Here is a 27,582-nt window from a genome sequence, read left to right on the forward strand (position 1 = left end):
GCTGACAGTAACAGAAGAAAAGTTTTTGAATAAATGGTCTTAGTATTTTGTGATTTAGTGTCAGCGACTATGGGACTGCTGTTAATTCATAGTTATAGCTAACTCATTCATAAAAACAGAAATTCTTCATCTAAAAAAGTGACTTTCATTTACACAACTTACCTGTTTACTTACCCTTCAGATCATAAAGCCTGTAAAGGAGACGACTTGTCATTCATTCAAAACTAGAGGTTTAATAGCACATTTAGGAATACAGAAGTCATTAAATTTTTTTGTCAGCTTACATCTTTTTTACTCTTTAGATCTCAAAGTTTGTCAGGGAAAATGCCAGAACATGTCTGAAAATCAGGGAAATATCAAGAAATTTCACTTTGAGAAACTTGTGGCAACCCTGAACATACTTTCATTGTGTCAGTCATCTGCTGACTGTAGTTTAATGTTGGAGGCTACCTTTCTTGCACTCTTTGTTATATGAGACACCGTGCACACCCCTCACAAAATATCGGAGGCAAATGCTAATTTCAGCACTGACCACCAGTAGCGCTCACAGTCACAGTCTCACAGAGAGCCCATGTAGAATTCAATAACGCTAATGAATGTGACATTACATTTTTTACAGAAGTTGCACTAACAGACCAATAAATACGACGTGTTATTTTGTGCCAGTGTGCAGCTTGGAAGGAAGGGAATAAGTAAACATCCAGTAAAACGTTCTCGTGATATAAATTAAATATTTTTTTGTACAGAATTCGTGTCAGTATTTTGCAACCATGTCTTTCTAAACTGATAGTTCCGTAATATTCACACCTCCCAGCACCTGCTTTCTTTGGGATCGGATCTACTACATTTATCTTGAGGTCTGAAGGTATTTCGCCTGTCTCACACATCTTCCACACAGACAGAATAGTTTTATCATGGCTGACTCTCCCAAGGCTATCAGTTGTTCTGCAGGAATGTTGTCTACCCAAGGGATCTTGTTAAGTCTTAGATTTTTGTTTTCTATCAAATTCTTCTCACAGTATCATGACTCTCAGCTCAACTTCATATACATCATCTTCCTTTTCTATAATACTGTCTTCAAGTTCATCTCTCTTGTACAGACCTTCTATGTACTCCTTCCACCTTTAAGCTTTCCCTTCCTTTCTTCACAGAACAATGGGAAAACTGGTAGAACTAACCTTGGGGAAGGTCAGTTTGGTCGTCAGAGCAATACAGGAACACATGAGGCGACTGATCCTATGACTCCTCTCAGAAGATATGTTAAGGAAAGGTAGGCTTATGTTTGTAGCACTTGTAGACTTAGAGAAAGGTTTTGACAGTTTGGACTGGAACACTCTCTTTGGAATTCTAGAAGTAGCAAGGCTAAAATAGAGGGAGCCAAAGGCTATTTCCAGCTTGAAACTCCCTAGTAAGTAGGCTGTTTAGGTTTTTTTTATTGGTAACGCCACGTAGCGCTCTGTGTGAAAACCATTGGCTGTGCTGTGTGCAGTCTGTGGCTAGTTTTCATTGTTGTCTGTCATTGTAATGTTGGGCAGCTGGATGTGAACAGTGCGTAGCGTTGCGCAGTTGGAGGTGAGCCGCCTGCAGTGGTGGATGTGGGGAAGTGAGATGGCGGATATTTGAGAATGGATAATCTGGAAGTGTGTCATTCAGAAACAGTACATTTGTAAGAATGGATGTCATGAACACTATGACTATTAAGGTAAATACATTGTTTGTTCTCTATTAAAATCTTTCATTTGCTAACTATGCCTATCAGTAGTTAGTGCCTTCCGTAGTTTGAATCTTTTATTTAGCTGGCAGTAGTGGCACTCGCTGTATTGCAGTAGTTCGAGTAACGAAGATTTTTGGTGAGGTAAGTGATTTGTGAAAGGTATAGGTTAATGTTAGTCAGGGCCATTCTTTTGTAGGGATTTTCGAATGTCAGATTGCGTTGCGCTAAAAAATATTGTGTGTCAGTTTAAGCACAGTCATGTATAATTTTTCTAAGGAGACGTTTCACCCTGACAGATTAAAACGGTATGCTGGACGAGACTCGAACTCAGGACCTCTGCCTTTTGGAGCCAAGTGCTTACCATCTGAGCTACCCAGGCACGCCTCACGACCCTTTCTTACAGCTTCAGTTCTGCCAGTAGCTCGACTCCTACCTTGAAAACATCACAGAAGCTCTTCTGCGAACCTTGCAGAACTAGCACTTCTGGAAGAAAATGATATTGCGGAGACATGGCTTAGCCACAGCCTGGGGGATGTTTCCAGAATGACATTTTCGCTCTGCAGCGGAGTGTGCGCTGATCTGAAACGTCTTGGCAGATTAAAACTGAGTGCCAGACCGAGACTCGAGTTCGAGTCTCGGTCCGGCACACAGTTTTAATCTGCCAGGAAGTTCCATATCAGCGCACACTCCGCTGCAGAGTGAAAATCGCATTTTATTTACAGCTTGTACCGTAACCAGATGGTAGTTATAAGAATTGTGGGGCATGAAAAGGAAGCAGGTGGTTGAGAAGGGAATGAGACAGAGTTGTAGTCTATTCCCAGTGTTATTCGAACTGAACATTGATCGAGGAATAAAGGAAACCAGAGAAAAAATTGGAGCAGAAATGAAAGATCAGGGGGAAGAAATAAAAACTTTGAGATTTGCCGATGACTCTGTAGTACTGTTAGAGTTAGCAAAGGACTTGGAAGAGCAAAAATGGTTCATATGGCTCTGAGCACTATGGGACTTAACATCTGTGGTCATCAGTCCCCTAGAACTTAGAACTACGTAAACCTTACTACCTTAAGGACAGCACACACATCCATGCCCGAGGCAGGATTCGAACCTGCGAGCGAAGCAGTTTTGCGGTTCCGAACTGAGCGCCTAGAACCGCTAGACCACTGCGGCTGGCTTGGAAGAGCAGCTGAACGGAATGGACAGTGTTCTGAAAGGAGAATATAAGACGAATATCAACAAAAGAAAAACAAGAATAATGGAAAGTAGTCGAATTAAATCATGTGTTGCTGAAGGAATTAAATTACGTTTAAATGGCTCTAAGCACTAAGGAACTTAGCATCTGAGGTCATCAGTCCCCTATAACTGACAACTACGTAAACCTAACTTACCTAAGGACATCACACACATCCATGTCTGAGGCAGGATTCGAACCTGCGACCATAGCAGCAGCGCGATTCCTGACTGAAGCGCCTAGAACCGCTCTGTCACGGCGGCCGGCGAATGAAATTAGGAAACGAGACACTAAAAGTAGAAGATGAGTTTTGCTATGTGGACAGCAAAATAACTGATGATGGCTGAATCAAGTGGAGGGGATATAAAATATAGACTGGCAATTGCAAGGAAAACCTTTCTGAAGAAGAGAAATTTGCTAACAGCAAATGTAGATTTAAGTGTTAGGATGCTTTTTCATAGGGTGTTTGACTGGAGTACGTGGACGATAACCAATTTAGATAAGAGAGAATATGGGCTTTGAAATGTGGTGCTACAGAATAAGGCTGAAAGTCAGATGAGTAGATCATGTAACTAATGAGGAGGTACTGAACAGAATCGGGGAGAAGATAAATTTGTGGGACAACTTGACTAGAAGAAAGGACACATTCTGAGAAATCAAGTGATCACCAGTTTAGTACTGGAGGGCAGTGTTTGTATGTGTGTGAGGGGGAGGGGGGGAGGGGCGTTTGCAAGGTGGGGTAAAAATTGTAGAGAGAGAGACCAAAAGACAAATACATTAATCAGATTCAGAAGGATGTAGGTTGCGGTAATTGTTCAAACCTGAAGAGGATTTCAGAGAAAATACACTCCTGGAAATTGAAATAAGAACACCGTGAATTCATTGCCCAGGAAGGGGAAACTTTATTGACACATTCCTGGGGTCAGATACATCACATGATCACACTGACAGAACCACAGGCACATAGACATAGGCAACAGAGCATGCACAATGTCGCCACTAGTACAGTGTATATCCACCTTTCGCAGCAATGCAGGCTGCTATTCTCCCATGGAGACGATCGTAGAGATTCTGGATGTAGTCCTGTGGAACGGCTTGCCATGCCATTTCCACCTGGCGCCTCAGTTGGACCAGCGTTCGTGCTGGACGTGCAGACCGCGTGAGACGACACTTCATCCAGTCCCAAACATGCTCAATGGGGGACAGATCCGGAGATCTTGCTGGCCAGGGTAGTTGACTTACACCTTCTAGAGCACGTTGGGTGGCACGGGATACATGCGGACGTGCATTGTCCTGTTGGAACAGCAAGTTCCCTTGCCGGTCTAGGAATGGTAGAACGAAGGGTTCGATGACGGTTTGGATGTACCGTGCACTATTCAGTGTCCCCTCGACGATCACCAGAGGTGTACGGCCAGTGTAGGAGATCGCTCCCCACACCATGATGCCGGGTGTTGGCCCTGTGTGCCTCTGTCGTATGCAGTCTTGATTGTGGCGCTCACCTGCACGGCGCCAAACACGCATACGACCATCATTGGTACCAAGGCAGAAGCGACTCTCATCGCTGAAGACGACACGTCTCCATTCGTCTCTCCATTCACGCCTGTCGCGACACCACTGGAGGCGGGCTGCACGATGTTGGGGCGTGAGCGGAAGACGGCCTAACGGTGTGCGGGACCGTAGCCCAGCTTCGTGGAGACGGTTGCGAATGGTCCTCGCCGATACCCCAGGAGCAACAGTGTCCCTAATTTGCTGGGAAGTGGCGGTGCAGTCCCCTACGGCACTGCGTAGGATCCTACGGTCTTGGCGTGCATCCGTGCGTCGCTGCGGTCCGGTCCCAGGTCGACGGGCACGTGTACATTCCGCCGACCACTGGCGACAACATCGATGTACTGTGGAGACCTCACGCCCCACGTGTTGAGCAATTCGGCGGTACGTCCACCCGGCCTTCCGCATGCCCACTATAGGCCCTCGCTCAAAGTCCGTCAACTGCACATACGGTTTACGTCCACGCTTTTGCGACATGCTACCAGTGTTAAAGACTGCGATGGAGCTCCGTATGCCACGGCAAACTGGCTGACACTGACGGCGGCGGTGCACAAATGCTGCGCAGCTAGCGCCATTCGACGACCAACACCGCGGTTCCTGGTGTGTCCGCTGTGCCGTGCGTGTGATCATTGCTTGTACGGCCCTCTCGCAGTGTCCGGAGCAAGTATGGTGGGTCTGACACACCAGTGTCAATGTGTTCTTTTTTCCATTTCCAGGAGTGTAATTAAACAACCCGCATCGGTATCACGCTATGTCGATTACACGCTGCAGCAACGCCCTCAAAGGCAAACTTTTCCATTTCCAGGAGTGTAGTAGCATGGAGAGTTGAGCGTGCCGGCCGCGGTGGTCTCGCGGTTCTAGGCGCGTAGTCCAGAACCGTGCAACTGCTACGGTCGCAGGTTTGAATCCTGCCTCGGGCATGGATGTGTCTGATGTCCTTAGGTTAGTTAGTTTTAAGTAGTTCTAAGTTCTAGGGGACTAATGACCACAGCAGTTGAGTCCCATAGTGCAGAGAGCCATTTTTTTTAATGTTGCGTCGAAACAATCTTCAGCCTAAAGACCGCAAAAGCAACATCCTATAAGGATACATAAGCTTACTAAATCAGTTTATGTCAAAAATTACTGTAATTCTGCTTTGCAGTCATCATTAAAACGACAACAGCTTTCTTGTTAAACTATTTGTTTGTAGGGGTGTGTACAGTAGCCCAATGCGTTGTGGTAAATAAAAAAGTTGTAGAGATTTAGCCATATTTAATCCTTATAAAACAGAATACGTAAAAAAATTGTATATTATTTACAACAGAGCAAGTTACATACTAAAAATAAGACAGAGTTTACACACACAATATTTACATGTGTCTTCACACTAAGTTACACACAGCCACTTGAAAAATGATATCACTTACTGAATTTAATCTGTTTTACATCCTCATTGTGCATCCACTCTTTCAGTTTCATTTCTCTTGGTTTACTTGTACGTGAAAGCCACTTGTCTTCTTTGCTGAGTAAAGTCACTATGATATGAATATATAGTGCCAATGCACCCTTCAACTGAAGGAGCTAGGAACATATTTTGTCCCTGGGAAGGATCTTGAAATATTTTTGTCTTTTTTAAGGTGGAAAATAACCTTTTTTCAAAAACGTATTGAAAATGTTATGAGGACGTTTTACCTTGTAATGACACCCTAAAATTGAAAGAGTAGAAATCGGAAGTCTGGACCACTGGTGTTTTCTGGCCGTATGTTGCAAACCTTACCTCACAAACAATGATGTGTGGAGTGACGTTTTAGACAGAAATGGCTGTATTATATACGGTTTGTAGTAATAATTGCCATAGATATTGAACATGCTTGTATAATACTGTGTTCCATTTCGTCTTTACATGATTTGTAAACTGCCTTTGATGGAATATCGTTATTGGACACAGCGCTGTACAGTAAAAGGCAATTTCAGTTCCGATTACAGAAAACCTTGAACTTTTCATCAGCGAAGCATTTCAGCTCTGCTTTCATTGGTGCACGGGTATGGTGCCTGCATCGTGTGAGACTGATAAGTACTGCTATCTTCAGAGGAAACGTCCTCTGCAGTATGTTTTGTGCTGGGTTTAGCTGTATAAAACTAGATAGTTTCAGTGCACAATGAATAGTGAAGCCTTATAAATTTCAGATAGAGCGAAATGTTACTTTCTACTCCTTGGGAAAAAAATGACTAACTTTTGTTTCAATGAATATTTGAGGGTATTTTTTCTTTAAAAATTTCTGGCAGATTTTCAATTTAGCGACTGAAAAGTTGGCTCTGCACAATGTGAGACATGTAAGTTGAGACATCAAAATATCTGGAGAACTATGCAACCCATAAAGAAGGTGAAGATCAGATTCGTATGACTGACAGCAACCTTCAAGATGGCACTACCCACTTTTTACTAGTTGATATAACAGAAAAGAATTCTCTTTTTAAAATCGGATACCCTATTTTAATTGCATATTAATATTCTATGAGAAACCATAAATAACTGTAGCTTAAACATTTTTTTTTCAAATGGAGGACGAAACCAAAGCTATAAACAATAACTCATATAAGGAGTTTATTGTGAGCAAGCATCATGCTATTTTGACAAGACCTTCAAGTTATAAATGTAATTCTTTTCCCAAAATATTTGAATGATTTTCAATCCAGTATGGCCCGCAAACAACGAAGATTAACTAGTCTGGCACACATTATTATGCACCAAATGTTAACTGACCAAGGATACTCACAATCACAGTCAAGCAGCTGATGTTGGTTTTCCAGGACCTAGTGATGCATGTTGCGCTTATTGACGTTATTACGATTTGGAACACTGGTTTATCTTGGAACAATGCATGTTGAAAACACTCTGGATTTGCTTCCATTTGGTCACTGACAAATATTAAGGTGATCATGATGATCTTCACCGTAAAGTTCCTCATGCATCGAAATACATGTCGAATTTGTGAACAAAAGCTTGCAATGGTCCAGAATCATGAACAACATCCTGAGAACTTATGTGAGGGCTTACAGCAACAGCAGCTAACTTAGAGCCCTCACTGTATAACAAAGGCCATTGGCAGTGTGGACACAGTAGATCCCCCAATAGCAGATACGTCACTGCATTTGTACAAACGGTAGACTTCATTATCTAACTTAGCTGTGGAAGAGCAGCACCAGTTGACATATAAAAGCATAACATTATCTTCAAATCAAGAGATTAACCAAGCTTTCACGAAGACTTCACTGTCGACCAAACCATAACAGAACAACAGATTTGCAGCTCGAGAAAAAGAATTGTCTCCTATTCTGGATTGGAGTTTCAGTTTCGTGTCGAACTCCTTGTCTGTTTGTGCATTTTCAAGGTGTTACATACAAATCAGGCGCCAAATAGCTCCCCTAAGTTTATTGCAAAACGTTTATATCGAAGTTTTAAAAGCTTCACAGTGTACAAAATCCATGAAGGGGGGTAGGACGTCAAACATGACGACTTGGAGCAGGGGAGGCACCAGAGGACATTTTAATTTCCACTGTCTATACTTTTATGAATAAATTCAGAAAACTTTGTCAAAATAACCAGAAAGGATTCAGGATTTACTCTCATAGCAGTGGAAGTTCAAAGATGTAAGAATATATATATATATTTTTACGTTTGAAATTTGACCTTTTTCACTTACCATTGGCTGCATTTGTTGCTATAGGTACACTTTTCTTCATAAGTAAGGGAGACTCTTCGATGAATATTGCAGAGCATACAAACCATACTTACAGGTGTATGACACTCTAGAATTTTCCAAATCTGTTGAAAACTGTGGTAAAAATTGAGATAATTAACTATAAAATTTGAATTTTTTCTAAACATGAAGTTTAAAATGAAAAAGCACCTTCATTTTTTCGTAAATTAAATAATTTCTAGAGTTGTATACACCTTAAGTATGGTTTGTATGCTGTGCAAAATTCGTCGAAGAATCTCTCCTACTTATGAAGAAGCATGTACCTACAGCAACAAACAAAGCCAATAGTGAGTGAAAACATGACGAACTTTCACATGTAAAACAAAATTAATTTTGTTATATTTTTGAACTTCCACTGCTATGAGTGTGAATCCTGAATCCTTCCTGGCCATGCTGACAAAGTTTTATGAATTTATCCGTAAAAGTATAGACAGTGGGAATTAAAAAGTCCTGTGGTGTCTCTCCTGCTCCAAGACGGCCTGTTTAACGTCCTACCCCCCTTAAAGGTGTTTATTCCTATTGAAAGGCGTATATTATTGGCGCCAGCTCCTTTCATAAGCGCTCAAGCGCGCCGTCCATCTGTCAGTCGTCTGATTTATCACGAAAGTATAGCAGCACTGTATGCCTACAGTCATATCTGTGTAGCCGCGAGTGGAACGTCTTGCGGAGTTGAAGGACTTTGGACAATGGGGCCAATTAGGGGCTCCAAGTGAAAATTCAGTTTTGAGACAACGTGGGCGAACAAGAAGCTTTTGAATTATGTTGACGCTCTGATCTTTGTTTTCAGACGGACGACGCGGATATGTAGTTTCTCCATGCTGTTCCACATGTTTGAATGAGGTCACTGCATGCTTTGGTCTTAATCTGAGAATTTAATTCATTATCATTTTCGTTTTTTGCAAATCCGGTTTTTTTAGTCATGTTTCGACAGGTCACTCTCTCGCGTCGCATATGTGTTCAAATTATAACGGAAACCAGATCCATGTCGCTGAGCAGACAGCGATATCCAGATACAATCATCACACCCTTGAACACCGGTAACAATCAAATTCTCTCACCCTCTCAACGAAAAACAGGTCATGTTACATAGAAGCAGCATAGGTAATTATTGTGAAGTATCTGAACCAAATTATAACCAACTACTTGGCGTTATCTGTCGTGAACAGAATCTTTTGGAGCCTTAGAATATCTTTCTAGCACCATTTGCTTCCATGTTTCCATTACTTTAAAGCGTTTCCTTTGTCTGTACTTGCAACCACTTATATGCTTGCATTAGAGCTGACTCTTCTTTAAGGTAAATGTTCGCCTTTATACAATTTCATTTCACTATAAATTCACATGCTTTATTTCGACTCCCACACATCTGTTGTCTTTCGTAGCATTGACAGCTGTCAGGTAAGTCGACGATTTACAGATTGCTGAAGCTCGCAGAACGGAGTGGTGACACTGTCAGATCTGTCTCTTCAACATAAATTTTGCCATTATTTGTTATGATTTGAAACTTCATGTTCTGAGAGCTTAATTTCACAGTATACAGATGGCGAATATATAGAATTGCATGGGTTTCATTTCTAAGATGAAGCTCATTTCATAATCATGCCCGATTGTGGTTTTTGGGCGTCTTTCCCCATTCGCTTAGGTAAATTCTGGGCTCGTCCCCAACCTCCGTCTTAGAAAATACGGTACCGACGGCTACCGAACGGTCACCCTGTACGGCTAAAAGTTAAAAGAAAATGATGTTACCAAATTATGGAAAACGGCGCGATAAATGCTAGGGATGAGAGAGAAAGAGAGAGAGAGAGAGAGAGAGAGAGAGAGAGAGAGAGAGAGAGAGAGCGAGAGAGAGAGAGAGAGAGTTCTCCTATGTATACTTTGCTACGACTGTACACTTCTACCGAAACAGATTCGTTCAAAATGCGGTAAAACGATGCACGAGACAGTATTCTCGCCGGAGAACATTGGCCATAAAGGATGTTAACACTTGTGGTGTTTCATTCCCAATCGCCACCGATTAAAATCATTTGATCTTTTTAATGAGCAGAATGCATTTTATTCACTGTTTAAGCTATCGATACCAGTCGAATCTATCGACACCTGTCAAATTTGGATCACGTACTAAAAATTGGAATAAAGAGCTATAGAAATTCTGTGGTATAATAATGTTCTACAACACAGGATTAACATAAATACAAAAAAAAACCACATAGACACACATCTTATTGATAGATATTTGAAATGGGAACGCCCATAATAAACACCCACTATATGATAGTATTACACAAGACTGAAAATTGAAATTTAGTAAGAGAAACACACAATAACGAGCTGGCTGATACTAGTATTTAAATAACCACAACTTTCTCCCCTGGACAGTGGTGTCACAGCATATACAGGTTAAAATAGTGATTCCCCGAATGGAGTTACTCTGTTTCTTTGACAACAGTCCCATGCAGTAGAAAGTGAATAGTTTAATTTTTTATATTGCTCTCATTCAGTAGGATTATCCTATACTTTTTTTTGTATGTCGTATACTCCCTCAACATATTTTGAAGTCTTAACTCAAATGAGCCCCTACGTGTGGTCGCACTTGTCATGTGACTATGAGAGATGTAAACAGCAAGTCAAGTCTCTCCTCTTAACTGTTGTAAGTAGCTCTCCTTGAAACTGCAGGCTGATGCTGATCATCACATTTCTATTTGTAGAACTAAATTCCTGACTGAAGTTGTTTTAAGCGTATGGCAGGATGTTTGCATCGAAAGGGAACGATATTTCGGCGTGCAAAAACGCTTCTACCAGTAGCGTTGATCATTTGATTGGTGATGAGCGAGTACGGGTCTTTTCCCACAGTGTTGTGCTTGACTGGTGGTTCGTCCGACGTTAATCCGGGCGACAGTGTTCTCATGATAGCATATGCAGGGTGTTCGAAAAAAAACAAACCGTTACGAACTTCTAGGACTTGCAGAGGAGTGTGAGTACATAATACGAGGGTTGGAACTTAAATAGTGGCAACTATTTACTCACAACCGATAAAAAAGAGTTACATGTTAGCACCAGATACTGTCCTTCAAAGTAGTCACCAACGTTGTGTAGAACCCGTTGCCAGCGATGTGGAAGGCGTAGTGTACCGTTAGCAGAGCCTGTTTTGCTGATGGTCCGAATGGAGCGGTCTGCTGTCTGTCTAATCTCTTGAACAGTTATGAAGCGAATGCCACGAAGTGGTTCCTTCATCTTCGGAATCAAATAATAGTCTTAAGAACTTAAGTCCGGGGAGTATGGTGGATGGTACAGTACTTCCCAGTCCCATCGACCGAACAGAGCAGCCACAGCTTGCGCTGTATGCGCCCGCGCATTGTCGTGCAAAATGGTGGGTGGGCTGCGCAGAAAGTGTCGCCGCTTCTTTCGCAAAGCTGGTGGCAGGTGATGCTCCAAAAACGAACAGTAATACGACTTAAGTTCTTGTGACTTTGATTTAATTCCGAAGATGAAGGAACCACTTCCTGGCAGCCGCTTCAGAACTGTTCGAGAGATTCGGCAGGCAGTAGACCGCTCCATTCCCTTGATCAACAGAACAGGCTCTGATAACGGTATAATACGCCTTCCACATCGCTAGCACGGATTCTACACAACGCTGCTGACTACTTTGAAGGACAGCAACTCTTTTGTATCGGTTGTGAGTAAATAGTTGCCACTATTTAAGTTCCAACCCTCGTTTATCATTAGGAACCCGTGTCCAGAAGCGTACTGTTTGCGTTCTACGACTGTTTCACTTCGGGTGCGCAAAGCGTCTACGTCTGCTGAGGGAAAGAGAAAAGTCTCAGAGCTGCTTGTCCTGGTATGCAATAGTGTAGACGGGATGGCGTGTACTTGACTAGACGGCCACCTGATGTCACTTAGAGTCTGCCTTCTACGAGACTCCACTAGAGACAGAGGAAGATCTGGTGGCAGGGATTTTGGTCGCTGCGGTAGAAATTGAAGAGACACCAGATGGGACGGAGAGTGTGTACCAGGAAGCCGTTCGTAGGTACAATGTCCGTAACGATTTTCTCTGTCTGGGGACTGGGTGTTTGTGTTGTCCTCATCATTTCATCGTCGTCATCATCATCGGTCGTGACAGTGGCTATCTTGGACTGTGTAAAAGAGAAGTGGACTGTGTGAAAACTTCAATCCGGGCTTTGATAACCGCGCACTTGAGCGCCCCACAAGCCAGACATCATCATCATCATCATCATCATCATCATCATCATCATCATCATCATACAGTATGCTGGGTCCTTTTTCATGTGGAATGATGTAAACAGGTAATGTTTAAGTGTCAATACAAACAAATGTGCTTAGGTGAGAAATTGATGTTCCCTTATGTTTCCTTTCGAACTCTTATCTAACAACTGTACTGCGTCACGGCCACTTCAGTTCCTCAAGCAGAAGTGGATGAGTTAAACATCTGTTAGAATGGAAACGGTACGTTTCCGGACGTGGGTCCCTATTCAAAATATTATGTACTCACTCCCCTCTACAAGTCCTAGAAATTTGTAACAGGAATTTCCTAATTTCCGAACACCCTGTATAGTGAACCTGCTGCTTCAATAACAGTTGATACGAGTCACCAACCGACATATCGTCTCTAGACCACAATCTGCGATTAACAAATCTTCGTCGCTTTCATCTGTCCCAGGTGCGCTAGTCCAGCGATGAATGGAGGAGTATACTCGAGGTGTATGAACAGGAAGAAAACGATGTTCTCCATAGAAGCCTGAAGTTCGTTGGATAGCTCAATTAATAGTACGTTATCTACGAAAAACAAAGGTATGGATTCAGGTCCCAATATGGGACACAGTTTAACACTTTCAAGAAGTTCAAAGTCCATAAAACAGTTTGCTATGACTACACCAAAGTTCTCCACCTTGTTGTCCAAATAGCATTAGTCAATACCCTTCCCAAAGCGATGGCCCCCGCGCACACTTTTCCCTAGTTGATTTGTCGCCTCAGCAAGATTAACACTTCCTTCGTTATCCTCGACCTCCTTATGGTTCGTATGCAGAAATACATAGGCTTCACGACTTGCTGAGGCGAGACGATGTAGAGCTGATGTCCTGATGAGACCCATACGGCACACGATGGTCGTGACTGAGTGGCGAGGTCTCCGTGCAGGGGTTGCCATCACCGCCTGTGGATGGTGTCGGAGTCGGAACGACGGCAGGTAACCTCAGTACTGGGTTGCTGGCATCTGGAACAACAGACGACATCATTCTGTGTCTTCCCTTAAATGGAACTGGTTGCTACACTTATATCAGTCTCTCAACACATACAAAATGCTGATTTGACCAGATACTGAATATCGCTTCAGAGCAGCCTGGAGTCTGCGAAACTGGATAACAGGGAAAAGAAAAAACCAAGGAGTAGCTGAGAACTTTGCCACAGGTACATTTCATCTAAAGGTTTCCAGGCACAAAAACGTGCAGCAAGAGTTGCATGTGGTGTGAACTCAAGAACATGCTGCGGAAACCTGTTTAGGGAACTAGGGATACTAACTACTGCTTCCGAATATATTTATTCTTTAATGAAATTTGTTATTAAAAATACACCACTTTTTCAAACCAACGGCTCAATTCATGGAATGAATACTAGAAATAAGAATAATCTTCACAAGGATTTAAAGTCACTTAGTCTTGTACAAAAAGGTGTGCATTATTGAGGAACACACATTTTCAATAACTTGCCAGCAGCCATAAAAAGCTTACCAACCAATGAAATTCAGTTTAAGAGAAGCATAAATGATTTATTGGTGGCCAACTCATTCTACTCCATTCATGAATTTCTCAGTAGAACCATTTGATATATATATATATATATATATATATATATATATATATATATATATATATATATATATAACTTCTGCACAATTTCAGTGCAGTAATGTGTTCATTGTAAGTAAGTGTATGTGTGTAAGTACAATCTAACTTCTGCACCATTTCAGTGCAGTAATGTGTTCATTGTAAATAAGTATTATAGTAGTTGTATTACACGTTTATTACCTTATAAATAAATAAAAAAAAATTTATTTTAAATTCAGTGCATTAGTATTTGTAAAATGATCCTGTCATATAGTGTTCATTAACAAATGACGATCACTCCCCTTGGGACCTGTGCAAAGGTACTTTAGATTATTTGTTTGAGTTGTAAACATTTGTCATGAATTGTTGTTTTTCTGACAGTTATACTTCCTGGAGGCCCTCCTCACTACGGATCAATTGGGATGAAAGTTAATCTAATCTAATATAAAGAATGAGGTGCAGACATGCTCAATAGCTTGCGATGGCACGTTCTACACGAAAGAAGTTGTGCACTGCGGGAACCCACGTTACCAAATTATTCAGCAAACGTATTTTTTCCTCGAACATGTACCTCGTGTAGAGTGCACAGAAAACAAGGTGGTCGCATATTTCTGCAGACAGTGTGGTAGAGGGATGGTAACGGCAGTGGTGGGGGCTCAGTTGTGATCAGCCAGTGTGCTGTAGAGGAGGTGCAGTTAGGTAGCTGAAGCCTCCGCGCAGATGCATATCTCGCTTAACTTGTAAGCTACAACTAAAGTCTGTAAACGATTGTGTAAACAGGTTACGACGATACGAGCAATAGTTTGATATATATAGGCAATCAAAGTCAATAGTTTCCTACTAGAGTACAAGAAAAAAGTTATATGAACGATGGGTCATCTGAAACAAAACCGACCGATCATAAGGCGCCAGAAGGAAGTCATCTACATCTACATACATACTCCGCAATCCACCATACGTTGCGTGGTGGAGGGTACCTCGTACCACAACTAGCATCTTCTCTCCATGTCCCACTCCCAAACAGAACGAAGGAAAAATGACTGCCTATATGCCTCTGTACGAGCCCTAATCTCTCTTATCTTATCCTTGTGGTCTTTCCGCGAAATATACGTTGGCGGCAGTAAAATTGTACTGTAGTTAGCCTCAAATGCTGGTTCTCTAAATTTCCTCAGTAGCGATTCACGAAAACAACGCCTCCTTTCCTCTAGAAACTCCCACCCGAGTTCTTGAAGCATTTCCGTAACATATTTTAACTAAAGTTCAGTCTTGATCACGACATGTATGTCTCAATAACACAGGTGACCGGTTTCGGTTATATTTATATAACCATCTTCAGAACCATGGCTTCCTTGGAGGATGGTAGGCGGAGCTCTCCTCAGCTGCTACGAAGTCAACTGATCACAGTCACCAGTGTTGTGATCAAAACTGAACTTCAGTTAAAATATAATACTCTATTGATCACTGTTTCCAAAAATGTTTACCAAAATTTCCGTAACACTCGCATGATGATCAAACCTACCAGTAACAAATCTAGCAGCCCGCCTCTGAATTGTTTCTATGTCCTCCTTCAATCCGACCTGATAGTCTCATAAAACGATAGTGACAATGTGAAATAGAGTATCAGATTCAATAAAATTGTTCTTGGTTTGAGGCCGCAATATCAACTATAAAATTCCGACGTTTCGGCGACTATGGTAAGACGCCTTCCTCAGAGTGTATTGCTAACTGCTGAATGAGCACTGGTTTGGTTACTTATATACGATGGAGGATTTTTTTTCTTCATTGTTATTTAAACACCTTACGTAAGGTGGGCTGGCAGCAGCATACTATGCTGCTCTTCAGCCACAAGGTTTACAATGAAAATACAAGGAGACACAGAAGATACTGAACAAAGTGGGGAGCAAAAAACAGTAGACACAGAAACAAATAACATGAAGCCGTTCACACTCGACGAAAAAACCCTAAAAACTGTCAGCACGGTGCACAAACACTGATGACTTCGATGGTACAGGTGAACGAAGGAGCTTGACGGCGAAGAACTCTAAACATAAACACGATGGCGCCACACACGGTAAACTGATGGTGATGATCTCCGGCGTGCGAATGTCCACATAGTGTGTCCGAGTCCGGGGACCTGCCAAGAGGGGAAGAAGGTGGTGGGGGAGGGAGAGGGGAGAGCGAAGATGCCAAGGGCAGAAGAGATGGGGGAGGAAAGAAGGCATGGGGGTAGGTGTAGCCCGGGGGAGGAGGGGGGACAGAGGGAGGGGGGGAGGGAAAGGGGAGAGAAGGGAGAGAGGGTGCCCATAGGAACAAACACAGGAAGAGGGAGGGAGTATCAAAGTTGGTAGGAGGGGTAGATGGAGGGGAGGAGGGCATCATCAGGGAGGAGGAGCAGCCGGAAGCCACCTGGGGAGAGGGTATGGAGAGTGGAGAGATGGAGAGCAGGTGGGACGTGGAAATACAGGTGCGGCATCGAAAGGGGGTGGGAGAGGATGGGAGAGACAAGCGGATGAGGAGGATCAAGTTATGGGAGGTGTAGAGGATCCGTATATGTTCGAGGAAAAGGAGGAGGTGGGGGAACGGAATAAGGTCGTACAGGATCCGGATGGGGGGTGGGAGATGAATGCGATAGGCGAGCTGAAGAGCATGGAGTTCTAGGATCTGAAGGGATTTGTAAAAGGTAGGGGGAGCGGAGATCCAGGTAGGGTGGGCGTAGCAAAGGATAGGGTGGATGAGGGATTTATAGGTATGGAGGATGGTGGAGGGATCCAGACCCCATGTATGGCCAGAAAGGAGCTTGAGGAGACAGAGTCGGGAGCGTGCCTTGGCTTGTATTGTCCGGAGGTGGGGACTTTTGAAGAGTGCTGTCATTGATTATAAGAGTGAGGAGGAAGGGTATTAGGTGTTCTTTTATTGGTCTTTGCATTGCGTGTTGACATTGGCGGAGATAGGAGTTTTCCATTGGAGTTTCCTCTATTGCTTGCCATTAGTGGAAATCGGCGAATAGGAAACTGAGCGGCGACGGCAGCGTAGCGTTGTTTACTAACTACCAAGTATCGACTAGGGCGCGTTAGTACTAAGTGGACCTTCCGCCGCTGTGGCCTGCCGTGCGCCTGTTGCTTTGCGAGACCTGTCCTTCCGCAAAGCTGTCAGTGCTGGCAACCAAGACCCTGGGGGTCGGTACCCGACTTCTCTATTCACGTTGTGGGGTCGCTTGGCTATTCCTATAGTCTCTAATCTTCCTCCTCAAACCAAACGACTGGTTCATCAGTACGCGGGTCTCTCGAAATTCGATCTTCACCTTGCACTGTTCTTGATGTTCTGCTACCGCTGATATGTTGTATTGTTTGAGACGGATATATCTCTCGTGTTCATGAATTCCGGCAACATCTTTCCTCGAGCCCAGAGCATCTTTCACTTTGTTGTTGCTACGAAGTGGAAAATTAGCGTAAACCTGACGGGAAGCTGGGACACATACACTCTGGAAATTGAAATAAGAACACCGTGACTTCATTGTCCCAGGAAGGGGAAACTTTATTGAAACATTCCTGGGGTCAGATACATCACATGATCACACTGACAGAACCACAGGCACATAGACACAGGCAACAGAGCATGCACAATGTCGGCACTAGTACAGTGTATATCCACCTTTCGCAGCAATGCACGCTGCTATTCTCCCATGGAGACGATCGTAGAGATGCTGGATGTAGTCCTGTGGAACGGCTTGCCATGCCATTTCCACCTGGCGCCTCAGTTGGACCAGCGTTCGTGCTGGACGTGCAGACCGCGTGAGACGACGCTTCATCCAGTCCCAAACATGCTCAATGGAGGACAGATCCGGAGATCTCGCTGGCCAGGGTAGTTGACTTACACCTTCTAGAGCACTTTGGGTGGCACGGGATACATGCGGACGTGCATTGTACTGTTGGAACAGCAAGTTCCCTTACCGGTCTAGGAATGCTAGAACGATGGGTTCGATGACGGTTTAGATGTACCGTGCACTATTCAGTGTCCCCTCGACGATCACCAGAGGTGTACGGCCAGTGTAGGAGATCGCTCCCCACACCATGATGCCGGGTGTTGGCCCTGTGTGCCTCGGTCGTATGCAGTCCTGATTGTGGCGCTCACCTGCACGGCGCCAAACACGCATACGACCATCATTGGCACCAAGGCAGAAGCGACTCTCATCGCTGAAGACGACACGTCTCCATTCGTCCCTCCATTCACGCCTGTCGCGACACCACTGGAGGCGGGCTGCACGATGTTGGGGCGTGAGCGGAAGACGGCCTAACGGTGTGCGGGACCGTAGCCCAGCTTCATGGAGACGGTTGCGAATGGTCCTCGCCGATACCCCAGGAGCAACAGTGTCCCTAATTTGCTGGGAAGTGGCGGTGCGGTCCCCTACGGCACTGCGTAGGATCCTACGGTCTTGGCGTGCATCCGTGCGTCGCTGCGGTCCGGTCCCAGGTCGACGGGCACGTGCACCTTCCGCCGACCACTGGCGACAACATCGATGTACTGTGGCGACCTCACGCCCCACGTGTTGAGCAATTCGGTGGTACATCCACCCGGCCTCCCGCATGCCCACTATACGCCCTCGCTCAAAGTCCGTCAACTGCACATACGGTTCACGTCCACGATGTCGCGGCATGCTACCAGTGTTAAAGACTGCGATGGAGCTCCGTATGCCACGGCAAACTGGCTGACACTGACGGCGGCGATGCACAAATGCTGCGCAGCTAGCGCCATTCGACGGCCAACACCCCGGTTCCTGGTGTGTCCGCTGTGCCGTGCGTGTGATCATTGCTTGTACAGCCCTCTCGCAGTGTCCGGAGCAAGTATGCTGGGTCTGACACACCGGTGTCAATGTGTTCTTTTTTCCATTTCCAGGAGTGTAGTTTGTAGGAAGCCTACCAACGCGGACAGGTACCTGCATGCATCCTCCCACCACCATCCTATGCAAAAGAAATCGGCCCTGCAAACTTTAAGTAAGAGAGCCTACAGGGTCAGCGATGAACACAATCCCAAAGCTGAACTACAGAATCTCAGATCCATTTTTGGAGTTAATGTCTACCACATGAGGATGATACATAAAACTTTGGCGCCTCAGTACGAGGGCAAAAGGTAAATGCAGAACTAAGCATGGAACACCGTCCTGCTACCGTAAGTACAAGGTGTTACCGAATGTCTGGGCAAAGTGTCCTGTGGGCAAGTATTAAGACTATTTTTCGTTTATTCTTATAATTCAGCGGATTACTCCTACTTCCTTTTTTGGGTACTCGTTTGATACGTACAACTACCCATTCGTCAACGAGCGATAGTTTTTTTTGGGTCATCAACCTTGTGACAGTTTTGATGCTGCACGCTCCGAATTTCTCTCCTGTGCCAACTAAACTCTTCATGTGAGAATAGCACTTGCGATCCACGACCTCAGTTATTTGCTGGCTGTATTACAGTCCCTGTCTTCCTCTACAGTCCTTGCCCTCTACAGCTCCCTCTAGCACCATGGAAGTCATTCCCTGATGTATTAACAAATGTCCCATCATCCCATTCCTTCTCCTTGTCAGTGTTTTCCACATATTCCTTTCCTCTCCGATTCTGCGCAGAACCTCCTCATTTCTTGCCTTACCGGTCCACCTAATTTTCAACATTTGTTCGTAGCACCACATCTCAAATGCTTCGATTCTCTCCTGTTCCACAGAGCGAGGTGGCGCAGTGGTTAGCACACTGGACTCGCATTCGGGAGGACGACGGTTCAATCCCGTCTCCGGCCATCCTGATTTAGGTTTTCCGTGATTTCACTAAATCGTTTCGGGCAAATGACGGGATGGTTCCTTTGAAAGGGCACGGCCGATTTCCTTCCCAATCCTTCCATAACCCGAGCTTGCGCTCCGTCTCTAATGACCTCGTTGTCGACGGGACGTTAAACACTAACCACCACCACCTCTTCTGTTCCGGTTTTCCCACAGTCCATGTTTCACTTTCATACAATGCTGTGCTCCAGATGTACATTCTCAGAAATTTCTCCCTCAAATTAAGGCCTATGTCTGATACCAGTGAACTTCTGTCGGCCAGGAATGCCCTGTTTAGCAGTGCTAGTCTACTTTTGATGTCCCCCTTGCTCCGTCCATCATTGGTTATTTTGCTGTCTAGGTAATAGAATTCTTTAACTTCCTCTACTTCGTGACCATCTGCCCTGATGTTTTCTCGCTGTTCTCATTTCTGCTACTTTTCATTACGTTCGTCTTTCATAGATTTACTCTCGATCCATATTTTGTACTCGTTAGGTTGGTAATTCATTCAGCAGATTACATAATTTATCTTCACTTTCACTCAGGATAGCAATGTCATTTTCGAATCGTACCATTGATCTCCTTTCACCTTGAATTTTAATTCCACTCCTGAACCTTTCTTTTATTTCCATCACTGCTTCTTCAATGTACAGATGGTGCAGTAGGGGCGAAACAATACATCCCTATCTTGCATTTTTTTTTCAATCTGATCACTTCGTCTTGTCGTCCCTCTTGGCTTTTGTGCATATTGCATGTTACCCGTCTCTCCTTATAGCTTACCCCTGTTTTTCTCAGAATTTCGAACATGTTGCACCGTTTTACAATGTCGGACGCTTTTTCCAGGTCGACAAATCCTATGAACGTCCCTTGCTTTTTCCTTATTCCTGTTTTAATTATCAACCGCAACGCCAGAATTGCCTCTCTGGTGCCTTTATCTTTCGTAAAGCCAAACTGGTCTTCACCTAATACATCCTCAATTTCATTTTCCATGCTTTTGTATGTTATTCTTGTGAGTAACTTGGATGCATGAGCTGTTAAGCTGATCCTGCGATAATTCTCGCACTTTCCAGCTCTTGCAGTCTTCGGAATTTTGTGGATGATATATTTCCGAAAGTCAGATGGTATGTCGCCAGACTCATACACTCTACACACCAACGTGAACAGTCGTTTTTTGCCAATTCCCTCCAATGATCTTAGAAATTCCGATGGAGTGTTACAGATCCCTTCTTCCTTATTTGATCTTAAGTCATCCAAAGCTCTCTTATATTCTGATTTTAATACCGGATCCCCTGTCTCTTCTAAACCGACTTCTGTTTCTACTTCTATCACAACAAACAAATCTTCTCCCTCACAGAGGCCTTCCATATACTCTTTCCACCTATCCGCTCTCTCGTCTTCATTTAACAAAGGAACTTCAGTTGCACTCTTAATGTTTCCACCCTAGGTTCTAATGTCACCGAAGGCTGTTTTGACTTTCCTATATGCTAAGTCAGTCCTTCCGATAATCCTTGTTTTTTCGATTTCTTCACATTTTTCATGTAGCAATTTCATGTTAGCTTCCTTGCACTTCCTGTTTATTTCATTCCTCAGCGACTCGTATTTCTGAATTTCCCTGAACATTTTCGTTTTCATCGATCAGCTGAAGTATCTCTTCTTTTTCCCATGGTTTCTTCGCTGTTACCTTCTTTGTACCTATGTTTTCCTTTCCAACTTCTTTGATTGCCCTTTTTAGAGATGTCCACCTTTCCTCAACTGTATTGCTTACTGAGCTACTCCTTATGTATAGCCTTAGCGAACTTCTAGCGTATCTCGTCATTCCTTAGTACTTCCGTATCCCACTTCACTGTGCAGTGATTCTTCTTGACTTACCTGTTAAACCTCAGCCTACTCTTCATCACTACTACATCGTGATATGAGTATGTATCAGCTCCTGGGTGCCCCGTACAATCCACTATCTAATTTCGGAACCTCCGTCTGACCATGACGCATCTAACTGAAATCTTCCAGTATTACCCGGCCTTTTCCATGTATCTCATCCTCTTATGATTCTTGAGCAGAGTATGCGCTACTACTAGCTGCAATTTTTTACAAACTCATTTTATTCCAAAGCCGATATTCTCCTAAAATATTTTGTTATACTTCTTCCCTTACAACCGCACTCCAGTCCCCCATGAGTGTTAGATTTTCGTTTCCATTTACGTACTGTATTACCCTTTCAATATCCTCATAAACGTTCCCTATCTTTTCATCTTCCGCTAGCGATGTCGGCTTGTATGTCTGAATTATCGTTTTCGGTGCTGGTTTACTGTCCATTCTGATAAGAATAAGCCTATCACTGAACTATTCACAATAACACACAATCTGTCCTACCTTCTTATTCTCGACATATCCTACTACCGTTTTACCATTTTCTGTTGCTGTTGATATTACCCTACACTCATCTGACCCGAAATCCTTGTCTTCTTTCCATTTCGTTTCACTGACCCTTACTATATTTAGATTGAGCCTTTGCATTTCCCTTTTCAGATTTTATAGCTTCTCTACTACGTTCAGGCTTCTGACATTCCACGCCCCCACTCGTAGAACGTTATCCTTTCGTTCGTTATTCAATCTTTTTCCACAGTCAACTCCTCGTTGGCAGTCCCCACTCAGATATCTGAGTGGGAGACTATTCGGGAATCTTTTGCGAATGGTGTGATCATCACGAAACTGTTTCAATTATAGGTAAAATGTCCTGTGGGTACACGTTATGTGGGTTTAATGCAGTGGTTTCCATTGCTTTCTGCAGCCTCCAGCCCTTGATCATCGCTGATTCTTCCACATTTAGGGGCAGTTTCCCACCCCAAACACAAGAGAGTGCCGTGAACCTCTTTCCGCTCCTTCACCCCCTTTGTCAAGGCCATTTGCAGAATAAATGTGACATCTTATGCCGAAAGTCTTCGGCCATTAATGCTGTATATTAACCAAAATTAAAATGAAGGCGGGTTTTGAACCAAGGGCTGAGGACGTTTTGATTACTAATGAAAGACGCCCCCCTTAGACCATGCGTATAGATCAAGGGTACAAACGAGTTATAATAAGCTAACTGCAGCAATGGCTCAGACTCTTTGGGCAGCACACATGCTAGAGGGAGACGTCACTGCTTAGAGGGAGTAACAATGAGGCAGCTGTCTGCAGTGCAAACCCGCTATTGCTGCAGTATTTTGATTACTTAGCAAGGGGTGTTGCAGCTGCCGTTTGCCATCTGCCACCCACTGCCACCAATGTTGGTGTGGCCGGCTGAGCACTACATCAGAAAACAGACCACTTGGTGCACAGAGTGGCACAGTGAGGCGTGTCTCTCCATGCAGTGCTTAACAGCTGTGCAGCGAGCGTACAGTCGTCGTGGTACTGTGCCAGCAGTCTCTGTGCAGCGCGAAATATTTCACCTTAACTTAATATCTTCAAATTTTGAATGAGGTATACAACTAGTATTGTTAAGGTAAGCACAAGTTCTAAGGTGGCTACATGTTTCTAAAACTTTCTGATTCATTGTTAAACAGTTATAACACATCAGTAACTATAACCCACGTCACTTACGATGGCTCTTCCGCACACGGAGGCGGAGTGGAAAGGAAGTGTGTGTGTGTGTGGGGGGGGGGGGGGGGGGGGGATGAGAGCTGCGCATGCACGGCAGCAGAGAGCGGGCAAACAAAATCCACGTTGCTGGACTGCGTTGCTGCAGACAACAGTTAGGCTCGTTTGCATACAGTACATTGTCTTATACGTTCAAATCTATGAGGGCAATAATAAATATTAAAACCAATTTCGATCAGTCGTCATGAGAGAAATATTAATTCATGTCTTGACGACATTGCGTCCGCTGCTCTACAGATTTACTCTGCGTGACGTCGGGAGGCGAGAACAGCTGACAAAGCTTTGTGAAGACGTGAAATACAATTTTTCTCAAAATGACAATTGTCCAACGATAAGCTCATTGAAACTGGTTCCAATAACTACCATTTATCGGGATTTGAACTGCATTATAAGTAAAAATTTAGTACACGACATAATTAACTTCTAGCACAAACCGAAATCGTTCTATTTGCTTGACATCTGATCCTACTCAACAGAATTTTTAAAAATGAGTAAGGTGTGTGTGGGGGGGGGGGGGGGGAGGGGATGTGTTTGACTATAGTTAAGTGTAAGCGCTGCATTTAGGAAAGAATTAGTGGCAGAAAAGACTAATGTAAATTACTATTGTAAAAATCGTCAGTAAGTTGTCATACTTCTCACTGTTAACGGACATGATGAGTGTAAAGTAACATGTTAGATATTACAGTGAGAGACAACATTTATAATCCATTGAAGCAAACAATTAGCCATGATCTGCGAATAAGTGCAGGGAATGCTGACCTATAACATCGAAAACCACCAAAGTCTCGACAAGTGTCAGTTACTTTCATTTTAGGGCCTTATCCAGTTCATGCATTGAAAATGACAGAGGGTTACTTGTGGAAATATCGGTTTCTGACGAAGTTATCCAGCTGCATTCTCGTGTGTTATTAAAGCATATGTGAGTTAACGAGCATTTCGCTCTCATTTAAGTATATGGCCGAAAGAGACAACCTTCCAGAAATTGAGAAACGAATCCTGGCTTCCAGGGTCGTGTGCCACAAAGAGCGCAGATTCGCCACGAGATGGGGAAAGTCCACAGGCGTCTGTTGTGCTGAATGAGGCCAGGCTGATCAGGCCTAAGAGCTGTAGTGTGCCACACGGTAGACGAGAAGCTACGTCACAGACAAACCCCTTAGGAGCTGTTTGTGCCCAGGGAGGCGTAGCAGTGTTAAGTATGGCGGACCTAAGACCGGCCATAAAGGGAAACATTTATGAAAACGACTTAAGTCTGTAGTAATTCAGGGAGTGAAGCCACAGTAATTTCTTAAATTTTCATGGTGATACCAATAAAACTTGAATATTGATCATATCTTTAGTAGTTTAGGATTTACTCTTAAAGTGAGATTAACATGTTTTGTAACAAACACCTGTAAAGCTACTGGTCGAGACATTCAAAGTTAAGAAGTAAATTGTATTGATTTTATGTGAAACAATTTAACCTTTATTATGTAATGGATATTATTGTTACTTTATTTAGAACGTGAAAGTGATCAGGATTTGATTATTTAAATATGTTTAAATGGAAAATAGTGTATAACAAGCTGTTGCCAATAAGATGGATGGCTTCAGGGAAGGGAACTGCGCTAGTCAGTTTAGCGACGATGTTCGGCAAGCTGGAGACGCGGCCGGAGACGGGCAGAGGGACAGAGCTGGTGGAGACGTGAAAGCGGACAGCAGGTGTTCAGGTATCTAGGAAGTTAAACGACTTAGAAAATTTCGCGTTGTGTGGAATCGCGGGACTTAATCTCTGAGCGGTAGGCAGCCGCGCGCCTGGTGTAAACTCTAACGAGGTGGAGTGTTGGGCTTGTATTTCGCAATGAGATTGTGAATGATCGAACTGTGTCAAATGGATGTGCGCTCCAGTGTAACAGTAACTGTACGACCACTTTCGCTATTAGTTTTCTTTCTAAATAAACATTATTCTAACAAAATCGCAAATGTGTGGCCTACATCGTTAATGGGTCGTTAATTAGGTTCCCGATATTACTATTACTGTTATTACATGTTATATTAAATTTTTATGTTTCATACAATTTCGAAAACTTTCCATCAGCCAGACAATTTAACAAAAGGGTCACAAGTGTGTAATTTAGGTCGTGAAATGAGACATGTCTAGTTCAATCCCTAGACGGGTTTGAGCCTAGACATTTCGACGAAGAAGAACCGCATGTGTGCCCGAACATCTTTGGGATGTTAGCTCGCACATGCAACATGATGGGACAAGCTTGACTTCTCCTTGAGAAATATTTTGACTGTTGTAGGCTGCATAACTGAAAGGATGCAAAGTGCTAATCAAAAAGGCTTGGACGTTCTTCCAAGGTCTATATCGTAGTATCATTGTCACTGCTATTTGAGTCTTTTTCTGAACAATCTGGTATAAATTTATGATGATAGGTTCAAGGCTTGTATTCATCACCACTTCCCTGTCAAATTCTTCTTTATGAAGCTTTTCAACATGCTGCAAGGACAGCTGCAGGTGGAATGTTGTCTATTGCCTCATTGTCTATTGTCTCATACACAAGCGATTCACTGTATGTTATCTGGAATGTTTTCTTTCTTTCTCCCACATAGCCGTAAAACTCTTTGCCCAAATTAATTCTATGGGGCTACACTGACAGTGACGAGAGGGCAAACACAAAACTGTGTGACCTCATTCACGTGCAATGAAGTCAAGTTATACGTTCTGTCACGTGATTGTATAAATTAACTAGCTGCAGGAGATCGGCACGAGTCTGGCCTATAAGGTGCTTAATATTTTTATTTTTAAGCTGAGGAAATTATCCACTTTTCTGGCGTTTGTACTTGATGTTTCTCTATAAAGTTAAATTATAACTGGCAATCACTAACCTCGAAGCAAGGTATGACAAGAATTGTGAATCATGTTACGAAAATGACAGCCTTTTTCTTACATGTAAATAGAAGTTTACTCTCAGAAACAAAACCAGAAGAAGAGTCAGCATGCAGAATAACTATCCGGGAACCTATTCCTATGAGAACTTTAAAACTACCAGTACTGTCACTCTTCTTCCAGCAGATCTTCTTCGAATGATTGTAATTGACCCATTTTCTATCAAGATAATACACTGCTAACTAACAATTTCTCTTGTATCGTGAATCTTTATATGGGATACAGTTCGTGCTGTACCTAAAAGCTTTCTTCTTAATGTATCTGGAACCAACGTTTTTAAAATTCTTTACAATGTCAGGTATTCATCACTCACATGAAGCACTGTTAAAACCATCCATTTGTGTTAGAGGTTTCTTCCGATTTTGATGCTTTCCAGGCGACATGAAAACGTTTCTATGGTTTCTACAGCTCTGAAACTTTCTTTTACAATTCTTTTTACAGTTCTCTTGCCGACACCGTATGGCTCTGCAGTCCGTTTGCATGTTTTCAAATGTCAACAGTAGGAGACGTGCTTTCAAATGCATGTTTGAAAAAGTTATAAATGCGGTAAATAATCCGCCTCGCCTGCTTCTGAAGCACTTCACATTCATTGCCGTCACCTGACTGTTTTTAATCACTCTTGAACATTTACAGATACACTGTTGCAAGAAAAAAACGGAAACGAAAAAATTGACAGTTATGAATGAATGATTCGGCCGTCGCGAAGTATGGTAGCAGTGCAGCATGTAGGAGCGAGATTCTGCCTCTCTAGCTGTAACTGTCTGTTAGCCGCCCGGAAGGAGAATGAATATTATTGGCTGCTAGCAGCTAGAGGAGGGAGATGTGAAAAACGGCAGAAAATTTGGCTGCCCTCTTACACGACTCAAACTTCAGAGTGCGATGAACTTGAATGTTAAATAACACCCACATCTACCACCGATAATGCAAGCGTGAGTTCATTGTCTCGTATTTTTAATAGTTCCTGCTTCATAATTAAAAAGTTATAAGATATCAGTACTTGTTAAATATTTTACATTTTATGGCTAGCACAGTGCCGGTGAAGCATGTATCATGTTTTCCCAGTTTTAAGCCCAAATGACTGGGGGGATGGGGGTAGGCGACTTCAGCAAAACAGTAATTAGAATAACTATGAGGGTTGACTGAAAAGTAATGCCTCCACCT

The 27,582-nt window shown here is 43.3% G+C and overlaps 2 protein-coding genes across 3 annotated transcripts in view; one reads left to right on the top strand and one right to left on the bottom strand.

Annotated features, from left to right (window-relative positions):
• The window catches only part of LOC126273003 (uncharacterized), a 196,934-nt gene that overhangs the window by 136,385 nt on the left and 32,967 nt on the right, over positions 1-27,582 (top strand). The gene's annotated exons all lie outside the window — the stretch shown is intronic.
• Positions 10,554-27,582, bottom strand: part of LOC126273002 (uncharacterized) — a 77,847-nt gene continuing 60,818 nt past the window's right edge. The window contains exon 4 of one of the 2 annotated variants that reach the window (XM_049976364.1): positions 10,554-13,451. In XM_049976364.1, the coding sequence (XP_049832321.1) occupies positions 13,279-13,451 (173 nt within the window). In that variant the 3' untranslated portion in view covers positions 10,554-13,278. The remainder of the gene's footprint in view (positions 13,452-27,582) is intronic. The other variant, XM_049976365.1, reaches the window with a different exon arrangement.

Source organism: Schistocerca gregaria, chromosome 5, assembly GCF_023897955.1.
Source record: "Schistocerca gregaria isolate iqSchGreg1 chromosome 5, iqSchGreg1.2, whole genome shotgun sequence".
Taxonomy (NCBI): Eukaryota; Metazoa; Arthropoda; class Insecta; order Orthoptera; family Acrididae; genus Schistocerca; species Schistocerca gregaria.